At 33.1% G+C, this 12,373-nt stretch overlaps 2 protein-coding genes across 2 annotated transcripts; one reads left to right on the forward strand and one right to left on the reverse strand.

The window, feature by feature from the left end:
* Nucleotides 1-5,177: 5,177 nt before the first annotated feature.
* On the forward strand, nucleotides 5,178-7,742 carry LOC144553596 (oryzain alpha chain-like). The gene is made up of 5 exons (XM_078301823.1): nucleotides 5,178-5,661; nucleotides 6,362-6,600; nucleotides 6,671-6,811; nucleotides 6,955-7,461; nucleotides 7,598-7,742. Exons 1-5 carry the CDS (start codon nucleotides 5,211-5,213, stop codon nucleotides 7,673-7,675), a joined length of 1,416 nt encoding a protein of 471 aa, XP_078157949.1. The 5' UTR covers nucleotides 5,178-5,210; the 3' UTR covers nucleotides 7,676-7,742.
* Nucleotides 7,743-10,849: 3,107 nt separating this feature from the next.
* LOC144553285 (protein FAR1-RELATED SEQUENCE 5-like) lies at nucleotides 10,850-11,555 on the reverse strand. Its single transcript, XM_078301382.1, has 2 exons — nucleotides 11,297-11,555; nucleotides 10,850-11,205 (listed from the first exon to the last, which is right to left on the reverse strand). The coding sequence occupies exons 1-2, from the start codon at nucleotides 11,553-11,555 to the stop codon at nucleotides 10,850-10,852; spliced, it is 615 nt and encodes a 204-aa protein (XP_078157508.1).
* Between the last annotated feature and the right edge of the window lie 818 nt (nucleotides 11,556-12,373).

Genomic DNA, 12,373 nt, shown 5'->3' on the forward strand with positions numbered 1-12,373 from the left:
AGTGCCATTACTTGTCAAACAATGTAAGATTTTGTTTTGTAAAATCAGTGAAGTAATCCACTATTATCAAAAAAAAAAAAAATTGATCTAAAAAGTTCAACATGATAATTATATGAAAAAAATGTACTTGTAGATCAAATTTTATATATTTTTTAGAATCTTTTACTGTCTTTTAGATAGATAGAAAATCACTCGTTTTGAATGGTTTTGAATTATTCTATCTAAAAAAGTAAATAAATTCTAAAAAATATAAAATTTACTCTGCAACTGCTATTTCACATGATTAAGATTTTGTGATAAAAAATGTGCCTTAATCTTGTTGAAGAATTGAGCTAAAAATTAACGTGAATTAAAAACATGAGGAGCATTAAGAAAGTTTAATTTCTCTCCAGCCGAAGATATACATTAACATTAATTCTCCGCCATAATCCAAATTCACAAGCATGAATAACAAGAAAAATGTAATATATTCGCCCTGAAAAGAATAATAGAATTTAGATTTTTTTTTTAAAGGAAGATGTATTGACCTATTATTTAGTAGTGTAACTATTATTATTTTTTTTATGGCCGGCCGCGCGGGCAATTATTTTTAATAGTCAAAACTTGTTCAAAAGCCACAAATTAGCAATTTCGTAACCAGTTTCTTAAGTGGTTGGTCCAATGTAATACACAAATTTTTTTAGATAGAAAAAAAAAGTAGATATCTAGCCTACAAATTTTTATTTAATTGTTCATAAAAGAATTCCCTGTTTGTCACACAGAAGGTGTTGTTTTTTACTAGTAGATCAAATACTCCGATTTTTTTTATTTATATCCTTTTTTAAAAAAAAAAAAATAACTAAACATGTGTTGGATATTCAAAACTACCCAAACCAGCAAACATTTTTTCGGTTTCTTGATTAGAAACTGGAAAAAATATTTCCGGTTTCTTGATTAGAAACTGGAAAAAATATTTCCGGTTTAATTTCTAAAACCGAAAAAAGTTTTTCCCGTTTTTAATTAAGAAATCGGAAATTTTTTTGCTGGTATTAGAAATCGAAATTTTTTTTACTGGTTTTTAATAGGGCAATATTCTAAACTATTTTGGAATTTTATGAATTATTCTAAACCATTTTAGAATGTTCTAAAAAATTCTAAATTATTTGGACAATAACCTAAACTATTTAAAATGAACTAATTAATTATATTATAAATTAAAACTAAAATTAAAAAAAATACAAAAAACCTAAATCAAAGAGCCGATCAACCAGACAGTCAGATCTCTGAAAGGGATCCGAAAAGGAAAGAGGTTCCTAAAATTTTTTTAAAATTATTTTAGAATTTTCTAAATTATTCTAAATTATTTTGAAAATTTCTAAATGATTCTAAACATATGTATATGTATATATAATATGAGTTAGGCTGGGATGCTATGGATAGCATAGTGGCCTCTATGCTACGGCTCAATATTCGAGTTTTCAAAATCCAAACGGTCGATCGGAACCGTTCATCTTATTCTCCATATTAATATCTGCTTGAAGACCAAATTTTATAATTTTCTGAATTTTTTTACTATTTATTAAGCCACTTTGAAAATCGCTAATCCAATGGTTTTACTGTTTTGTGCAGCCACCGTTGGATCAACAATTTTGTAAAATACTTAATAAATAGTAAACAAATTCAGAAAAATGTAAAATTTGGTCTCCAAGCAGATATTAATATGGAGAATAAGATGAACGGTTCGGATCGACCGTTTGGATTTTGAAAACTCGAATATTGAGCCGTAGCATAGAGGCCTCTATGCTATCCATAGCACCCCAGCCTAACTCTATATAATATATGTATATGTATATAGAGGAGGGATCAAGTTACAACAAGCATTTTTTACATTTTCAAAGTTCAAATTATCAATCCAAACCGTTAGATGTTATCTATACAATAAAATGTGCTTGGAGACCAAATTTTACATTTTTTGGAATTTGTTTACTATTTATTAAGATGGGTACAAAATTCAATGGTATGAATTTGACTAGTTTTTGTACCCATCTTAATAAATAGTAAAAAAAAATCCAAAAAATATAAAATTTGGTCTCCAAGCACATTTTATTGTAGAGATCACATCTAATGGTTTGGATCGACGATTTGGACTTTGAAAATATAGAAAATGCTTGTTGTAACTTGTTGTAACTCAAAAATTGTTGTAACTTGATCCCTCCTCATGTATATAATACATATGTATATATAATGTATGTGTATGTATATGTATATGTAAATATAATATATGTATATGTATATCAAATTTGACATCTGCTGGTAAATCAGCAAGTCTGGACTGATACAGGGACCAAACTGCAAAGTAATTACACCAGCATATAGAGCATTCAAAAATACACATAATTGATACAAATTTCAATTTATTTGGAATTTTCTACAGTTAGTTAAGAATTTTCAAAGTTCAGCTTTCAAAAAAACTTTAAACAGTCATAACTTTGGCTAGGAAAGTCGGATTTGCACGTATAACCACTTTTCGGAAAGGGAGGGGGGGACGAGACGGATTCAAATTTTGCTCGAGGATAAATCCCCGGGCATCCAAAGTATCAGAATTGCAAAAAAAAAAACGTCATTAGTGCCTCAAAAATTCAGTTTAAGTTTTCGCTCAACGGTAGACATACAACGATTGGTATTTTATTTATAAACGTCGTTTGGTTTTTTTTTATAAACTCATTTTTTTATAATATATATAATATATGTATATGTATATATATAGAGATAGGTTAATGTGTTTTCAGTAGCATATGGGCCGAAATATACACGGTCCAAATTTGAAATTTCAAAATTTAAAAAGTCGATCTGAACCGTTCATCTTGTTCTCCATATTAATATGTGCTTGGAGACCAAATTTTACATTTTTCTGAATTTGTTTACTATTTATTAAGCCACTTTGAAAATTGCTGATCCAACGGTGGCTTAACAAAACAGTAAAACCATTGGATTAGCGATTTTCAAAGTGGCTTAATAAATAGTAAAAAAATTCAGAAAAATGTAAAATTTGGTCTCCAAGCACATATTAATATGGAGAACAAGATGAACGGTTCAGATCGACTTTTTGAATTTTAAAGTTTCAAATTTGGACCGTGTATATTTTGGACCATATGCTACTAAAATCACATTAGCCTATCTCTATATATATAATACATGTATATATATGTATATGTATATATGTATATATTATACATATATTATAAAAAAAAAATTGGTTTTCCACATAGTTGGGCGCACGAAAAGTGAAAAAAACATGGAGATCGAATTGGCAATTCAGTACGAGGGAAAAGCAAATGTGGAGACCGAATGGCCATTTCGGTCTTTGTGGTTTTTGAAAAAAAAAATCATGGTGCTTTGCTAAATTTCATTTAATTAATTATGGTTTATAAAAAAATTCCTTTTAGCAAATTCCATTTCCAAAACAAAAAAATTTCCAATTTTGGGACTAAAAACTGGAAAAAATATTTTCGGAAATGGTTCCGGAATTTTTTTTTTCCGGTTTTAGGACTAAAAACCGGAATTTTTTTTTTCCTGAAATGGAATACCGGAATTTTTTTTACCGGTTTTAGCAATGATTTTTCAGAATAATTTTTGCCGGTAATTGGTGTTAAAACTGGAAATTTTTTTTGCCAGTTTGAATAATTTTTTTAATATTTTTTTTGGATATAAATAAAAAAATCGGTCAAATACTAGTTCTTGGCTTCTTGCAACACGCATATATTCACAGAAAAATTCATTCATTGTTATCATTAATTTATGATTTAATTATTATTCCTTTTAAAATGTCAACATAGATGGGATCTTTACTTCTTTAGTCATTTGTTTTTTATTCCTTTACATGATAATATGCATTTTTTGTGCAATGAGAATTTTTATTCCTAAAAATCAAATACCATCACAATAAGAAGTAATGGAAGTAATTACTTGGAGATCGATTTAAGTGGATAAAACTAAATTTGAAATTAACATGTTATATTAAACGGATGGAGCAAAGTTTACTGACCAATTAATATATTATGCTCTATAAAATATTCAATCTGACTAATTTGGCTATTTTTGAATGTACACTTACTGGATCAACTCAATTCAGATCTTTCTGCTGAATAAAATAAGTATATAGATTATAGAATTAAATAACATAAGTAGGTGATGCATGAGATTGATCCAACTAATTAATTAAGTCGGATGTCTTCTGATTTTGACTGGGCCCTCTGAATACTAGATAAGAAAAAGACAGTTTTAGAGTGAGACAAAATAAAAAGGATACATGTTGAATCACCCTCATTATATATTTCTTACATAAAAGTTTATTAGAGCAGGATAAAAAGATACATGTTGAATCACCTTCATTAAAGAAACTACTGTTTTTAATTTTTATTTTTTATTAAAAAATAAATAAATTATGCGAGGGTCTTATTTTGACTCCATCTAACTTCGTTTCTACCCCTAAAGACTAAAGACTAAAGACTAAAGAGAGATGTTTTCAGTTCGCTGAAGTATATAAAAATGTCGTTCACCAAATTGCAGATTAATTTGCCTCTTATTATTGACAGAGGAGATTTTGAGAACTTGAAAAATATAATTTTATTACTTCAAATATAAAAAAAATCATATTTAGTTCAATAATTAAGATATAAATTAGAAGCTCTATAATATATTTAATTTTCACTAAAGCTATAAACATTAATCAATATATTTAATTTTCACTAGAGTAATGCGTACTTCAAAAGCAATTAGCCGAGCAAATGGCTTGGAATTGGATCAATGTGTAGTTTCACATTTGGTCCCTAGCTGGCTAGCTTGAGTTAAATTAAGCATCCATCTTTAGCTGCATGTTTTATTTTTTCCTTTAAGATCGATATATGGCAGACAACTCTGGCCGAATAAGTGTTTCAATTTAATTTATTTCCATGAAAGAAGTTTTCCAGTTTAGATTTTGCGTGATTATATGTCATTCAATCATTCATTTAATCCAACGAAGACAGACAGTGCCCAAAATGCCCTTCTTTTGGAATTGGAGGGCCCACCGGTCACTGAACACGTACAGCTGAGGTTTTAGAGTACATTCTGGAGTTAATTAGGAATGCATTATTCCAACATGTTTTTTAAACATCACAAGTTGAAAGTACCTCACTTCTCTTTATAATACCATACCATGCCAAGATCTCCTCTCTCAAATTAATACCCAAATGACTACAACCAAGCAATCTCTTTCTCTCCTTCTCCTCCTTTTCTGCATCTTCCCCTTCTTATCTGCTCTGCGCACTGAAGACGAGGTGCACCGCCTCCACAACACATGGATCACTGAACATGGCCGCTCATACAAGAATGCCGAAGAAAGAGAATTGAGATTCAGTGTGTTCAGAGATAACCTCGAATTCATTGACCGACACAATGCTGATGCCGATGCCGATGCCGATGCCGGGATCCACACGTTTCGTCTCGGGCTCAACCGGTTTGCTGATCTGACGAATGAGGAGTACCGGAAGACATTCCTTGGTACGAGGCCGTCAAGGAGAGTGGAAAAAGAGAGAAAGGAGAGCGGGAGGTATACATTGTTAGAAGATGACAGCATTCCTGATTCCATTGACTGGAGAGAAAAAGGTGCTGTTAATCCAGTCAAGGACCAAGGGAGTTGTGGTACGTATGTGTTTTGTTGAGATCGATCTCTCTTCTTTTACCATTTAAACTTCTCTGATCAGCTTCTTTAATTACCAATATAATTCTTGCTTATTAGACTTTTCCAATCATATTTTGTCACTACAGTAGTCTACAGATAGATACAATTAAGTTTAATTAATTAACTTACCCAAAGTTATATATATTTGCATATATATATTGAACATTTCCAAGGTGTTAATTACATATGTCGATACTCAGTCAGGATGTATCTGCATATTAATTGCATATTGTAGTTTATGTCAACATGATTTGGTTTAGCTTGTTTGATGTACTGGTATGGACTGTGCACTGCACATGACACTGGCTAGTTAGCAGTCTAGCACTAACATCTCTCCAATTAGTAATCTAAATGCATCTACAATTAAAGCAATTTTGATATTGGTTTTCCTTTTTCCTCAAATCCAACAGAAAACTCTTTGAAATTAAGTCTAATTAAAAAAACATGCCACTCGATCTCAAGTCAATGATTTGAATGTCATTAATGAAGAGCACGTTCTATATATATCCCAATATCCAGTGCGCCTCATCTCCAGTCATCAAGTACTGGAGAGGTTCTCCCTTGACTTGTCAACTTTTACCTCTCCCTTTTTATTTAGCAAATATATATATATATATGTTCATCAGTTCATTACTTTAACTTAGTTTTTGTCTCTTCCAGGGAGTTGCTGGGCCTTCTCAACAATCGCAGCAGTCGAGGGTATAAACCAGATCGTCACCGGCGAACTCATTTCATTGTCTGAGCAGGAGTTGGTCGACTGCGACGTTAATGGCGCTGACGCAGGATGCAATGGAGGCCTCATGGATTATGCTTTTCAGTATATCATCAAAAATGGCGGGATCGATACCGAAGATGACTACAAGTATACTGGTTTAGATGGAAAATGCAATTCTGAAAAGGTATATATATATATATAATTAAAGATTTTGATGTGAGGTGAGGTTTATATATATATATACATATATATAGGAAAAGAAGAAGGTTGTGAGTATAGATTCATACGAGGATGTGGCAGCAAACAGCGAGAGTGCTCTGAAGAAGGCAGTGGCAAATCAACCAGTCAGTGTTGCAATTGAAGCTGGTGGCCGCGCTTTCCAGTTTTATTCATCGGTCAGTACTCAGTAGTCAGTACTAGTACTGTCTTATTAATTAATTTCCTTAATTTTATCTATCTATCTATCTATATATATATTTAATTTCTTTCTTTTTGTTTGTTTTAATATATATATATATATATATATATATATCTATAGGGAGTTTTTACGGGCTCATGTGGAACCGACCTTGATCACGGTGTTACAGCCATTGGGTATGGAACATCCGACGAGGTTGACTACTGGATCGTGCGTAACTCATGGGGTAGTTCCTGGGGCGAGTCTGGCTACATTCGCATGGAGCGCAACATCGCAGCTTCCCATGGCAAATGCGGCATTGCCATAGAGCCTTCATACCCCATCAAGAAAGGCGCTAACCCGCCACCATACACTACTCCTCCACCACCACCTCCTACTCCTCCACCACCTCCTACACCTCCTACTCCTGTGAGCCCACCGCCACCACCATCATCACCAACAAATCTGTGTGATGACTATTACTCGTGCCCTTCAGCTACAACTTGTTGTTGTATATACTCTTGGGGCAGTCAATGCTTTTACTGGGGCTGCTGCCCTCTGCCCAATGCGTCATGTTGCGACGACCACTATAGTTGCTGCCCGCATGACTATCCCGTGTGCCATGTTCGCGAGGGCACCTGCTCCAAGGTTAATTAATTTAATTTAATTTAATATATATATGTTGCATTCTTAATTTATTATTTAATTACATGCATGATATTGATATTGATATTGACGGACGATCACAAAGATTAATTACTTTTTACTTTAATTTGTGAAACAGACCAAGGATAGCACATTTAAGGTGAAGGGGTATAAGAAGATCCCTGCCAAGGCTTTCATGTCATTTGTTGACGCTTAATTAATTACTGTTCCACTGCTAGCTCTTCCCATTTCAAATTAAGAATTTGAGAGCATATATATTAATTTATTTGTTTCTACTTTAGATTTGAACATCGATCAATCGATCCTGCAATTTAATCACTTCATTTTAAACTCATATAAATGAACTATATATTTGTCCTTGATTTATTTCTTAATTAAGAGCAGCACAATTAATGTGAGTAGTGTATTGCTGTCGGGTAGGGGCCAGGCGGGCATGGCAAACCCGGACACGGGTATTACGGATAGATGGGTACCTCGGGCCGAGTATCACGGGTTTTTTTTTTCAAAAACCGTGTCTTGCCCGTCCTATACCCGTGCCCGTTGTACCCTTGAGGGGCAGGGCGGTCCGGTTTTTTTTTTTTGTTTTTTTTTAACAGTGTCGTATAAATATTATTACGTGTTTATAATTCGACTTTTAAAATCTGAATAGTTCAATATCAAATAGTGTATATATATACATAAGAGTAGAACTAGGGTGCTCTTAAGCTCACCAAAGTTTTGGTAAGCTTAACTCTAAATCTCATCAAATCGATTTTAAATGACAAATCCGAACCGTTGAAACCCGCCTACCTTACGTGTGATGCATCTACATGTGAAATTTTTAAACATTCGAATTAATTTAGTATAAAGTCAAGCGGTCAAAATTAGAAGGTTAATAAATTAATTTTAGTGCATTCATTTTTGAACGTTTTTTGACCGCTTGACTTTATACTAAATTAATTCGAATGTTTAAAAATTTCACATGTAGATGCATCACACGTAAGGTAGGTGGGTTTCAACGGTTCGGATTCGTCATTTGAAATCGATTTGATGAGTTTTAGAGTTAAACTCACCAAAACTTTGGTGAGCTTAAGAGCACCCTAGTTCTACTCTATACATAAAATTATCAAGTCACATCTTTATAATTCCTAAATAAATAAAATTTGTAACTTATATATAAAAATTATTCTTGCGAAAATTTGTATGTTTATTCGGCTAAGTACAAATGTATTTATTTATTTCTTTACACGAGTCATTTTATTTTATTTTCAAATTCTCATTCTAATTATATAGTTTCATAATTTATTTATATCTTGAAATTTTTAGTTTACATTTTAAATTGATAATATATTTTCTAAACGTTCATTTTAAATTGATAATATATTTTATAAATAAAAATTACTAATTATTTTAAAACAATGTTGCTTAAATCAATTACTAATTATTTTAAAACAATGTTAGTTAAATCAATTACTTTAAAAGTCGATCTGAACTGTATATGTATATGTATATATAATATAGAGGTTGGCTACTCTACTTATATAAGCATATGAGTGTATATGCTTATAAGTCATTTTTTTGTTTTCAAAATCTAAAAAGTCGATCTGAACTGTTAGATGTGACCTCTATATTGAAATGTGCTTGGAGACCAAATTTTAAATTTTTCTGATTTTTTTTACTATTTATTAAGCCACTTTGAAAATACCGATCGTCGTATGCCTACCGTCAAACGAAAACTTAAATTGAATTTTTGAGACACTAAACAACATTTTTTTTGAAATTCTGATGCTTCCGATGCCCAGTGTAACACCGAACAAAATCGATCCGTCTTGTCACCAGATAGATAATGAAAAATTTCTCTGATAGATAATGGAATGGGGCCGAGATGTAGTCAAGTTATTAGAGCGGAACAGTGATTCGTCGCATGCATGGGCACTGGATTAGGTGACGGAGAACCAAGTCCTTATTTTAGGCATGATTTTAGGCATGCAACTATCTTCAAAATAGTGTTGCCTGATTTTAGGCATGCAACTGTGATGGATAGATATATAGTTGATTAATTGGTATTACTGTAAATTGTATAGGCCAGGCCTGTGCGCCTATTTTGGACCACTGTACTTTGCTTTTACTATTTCCTCTATTAGTCTGGTATTTTGTTTCAGGGTAATGAAACGGGCACTTGATTGCCTTTTGTTTCAGATTGTTTGTATTTTTCAAGTTGATATATATGTTGCTCCCTCCTATCCCTTTGGACTGAACTCTCCTCCAAAGCGTCTCTCCACCGTACGATATATATTATTTCATCATAATCGCATCTTCATTGCTTAATTAAAAATATGAAAACGACTCTTTCTTGGTTTGGTTTTCTCCGTGAGATAAAATAAGGAAATGATTTTCCTCTCTTTCCACCAGATTCGGATCAAATCGCTTTAAGAAATAAAACATAAACAACTCTTTTATTCCTCCTCCGCGCGTCGTCTGTGCTCTCATGAGAAAGCACACACGCTCCCACCATCTCATTTTTTTATTTTTTTTTATTTTTATGTTTGATATGCCCGTAGGCCCCCCATCTCATCTTCTCCTCCCATCGTTTTAACGAGTTGTTGACTTCTATTCAACCCTGCTCCTCTTTCTTCTCCTCTAACTGTGATTTTGTATGATACAAGAAACTTCTCAAAAGACAGATATCAACTTGGCATGGCGACGCTCTTCCAGAAGCCTTTGTAGACACTTGGTGTGAGGATGCTAGCAGCTTGTTTTAGCATATCCGAAAATTCTACTCTTGGAGTGCCTTGATTAGCACAAAAATCAAATATCAACTTGGCATGGCAACGCTCTTCCAGAAGCCTTTGCCTTTCATAGTGATTAAAAATATCCAACAATCGTTGTTTAGGGTCCAAGAACCGCTTAATTACACTATTTATGCTCTCACTCGCTGTGTGCTTTTCATATCAGCACAAAATACTTGACGTCCGTACACCAAAGCCCATTTTGTTCGATTTTTAAATAGATCTTTCAACCAGATATTTTCATTAAGACCATACTTTTTAAGCATACCATCCCAAGCTCCTAAAAATTCTCTCTCAAAGGATTTCGAACCGCCAAATACGTGACTAAGATGCTTGGCTGCATTCTGATACATACAATTTCAATAGCTTTACTCATGACAGCATCTTGATCCGTTAATATTACTCTAGGAGGTTTTTCCCCGACAGCATGTGTTAAAGTTTGGAATAACCATTCAAAAGATTCCACTTTCTCATCATATAATAAGGCACCAGCAGATACTAATGTTTGCTTATGGTGATTAGCACCCAAAAAAGGAGCAAACGGTCAACCATATCCATTTGTCTTATAAGTAGTATCAAAGCACACAACATCTCCAAAGCAATCATAGTCTAACAATTAATGACCTTCCATCAGTCCATAAAATGTTTGTAATTTGATCATCTTCATCGAGTTGCACAACATAGTAAAAAGCGGGATCTTCCTTAACCCGCTTCTGAAGATATTGCATTAATGCTCCAGCATCTCCAAGTGCCATATCATGCATGCGTTTTGACCTTAAATAGTTTTTGTAGTCAATCGGTGAAAAACAAAGATGTTTCCTCCCACTAGCTTGCTTTGCCAAAAGGTCATATGTTTGCTTTGGTTTTAATCTTGCTGAATCGGCTATATGTGCATTGGCCTTTTCTGCCTCACTCATCTCCTTTTGAGACCTTAGAAGCTTCCTTTTTGAGGGTGTAGCTATACAATGATTATGTTCGGGCTCAAAAGACTTTAGGTATAAACACCTTTCTCAGAGAGATTTATCCTCATGTGTGCATTGCAACTGTACGAACATCTAAATGCTCTTTCTTTGGTTTTTTCTGATTTAATCTTTCTCTATAATAACCCTCTTTACAACAAGTAAAGGTTCTCATGGTAAGTACACCTGATGTATTCTTTCGAATAAGATTTTTTCGAATACTAAACCCAACATAATATGCATAGACATTGTAGAATTTGTAGGCTGCATCCTCAGTTGGAAATTCCATGCCAATCTTTGGTTCTTCAAACTTTTGTACTTGGGTGCTTTCTTGATAAGCAGTTTTCATCGATTCATTATCTAAACAAAAGTCCAAATTTAAGCATGACATCAGTATGCATAACAAACAAACAAAAAAATTAAGGTAATGAGATATTCACCTCTAATGTTATTATGGTCTCTATACTCCAGTTTAGAGTTAATTTGTAGAATTAATTATAAAAAAATAACTAGCCCAATCAATATAAGAGAAGAAGTAACATCAATGCTGAGCAAAACTGATTTAGGCATTACTAAAAACACCGAAACTACATGATGATTATCTTCTTCATAATTACTAAAAATTAAAGAATTCACCTCGTGGATGAAGAATGGTGACTACATTTCCAACATTAGAGTCGGAAGAAAGAGCATTTGTTTGAAGTCGACTCTTCTCTGTTGCAGGAGAAGGAAGGTGTGTGTGGTCCCAATTGGAGATAGTACACCAAATAGTATTTTGAGATTTGAAGAAGGTTGGGTTGACAGCACGGGATTCCATAGATTATGAAAACTTATTTTTGTTGTTGGTGACAATAATTGAAGAACAATCGCAAGGGAAAAAGATTAGAGAAAGAACTGTATTCTTGGTTTGATTCCAGCGTAGAGTAGAGAGGAGCAATTTTTTTTTGGTCTCACGGAGTAAACATCCATTACTTAACAGAGAATACAACAACCGTCAATATTAATTAAGCAATCAAGATGCGATTTTGAGTGGAGAGATGCTTTGGAGGAGAGTTCAGTCCAAACTCCAAAGGGCTTTGGACAAAACCCATTCCCATGAACTAGTCGATCGGTCATTTATGTGAGATTTCATCTTTTGCATAAAATATAGCACCAAGTGGGTATGTT

Source organism: Carex rostrata, chromosome 4, assembly GCF_964058835.1.
Source record: "Carex rostrata chromosome 4, lpCarRost1.2, whole genome shotgun sequence".
NCBI classification, from domain to species: Eukaryota; Viridiplantae; Streptophyta; class Magnoliopsida; order Poales; family Cyperaceae; genus Carex; species Carex rostrata.

Coding starts and splice junctions, on each gene's coding strand:
- LOC144553285 (XM_078301382.1), bottom strand. CDS start 11,555: ATGAAAACTGCTTATCAAGAAAGCACCCAAGTACAAAAGTTTGAAGAA. Junction 11,206..11,296: donor GAAAGAGCATTTAGATGTTC/GTACAGTTGCAA, acceptor ATCATTGTATAG/CTACACCCTCAAAAAGGAAG.
- LOC144553596 (XM_078301823.1), top strand. CDS start 5,211: ATGACTACAACCAAGCAATCTCTTTCTCTCCTTCTCCTCCTTTTCTGC. Junction 5,662..6,361: donor CAAGGACCAAGGGAGTTGTG/GTACGTATGTGT, acceptor TGTCTCTTCCAG/GGAGTTGCTGGGCCTTCTCA. Junction 6,812..6,954: donor CTTTCCAGTTTTATTCATCG/GTCAGTACTCAG, acceptor ATATATCTATAG/GGAGTTTTTACGGGCTCATG.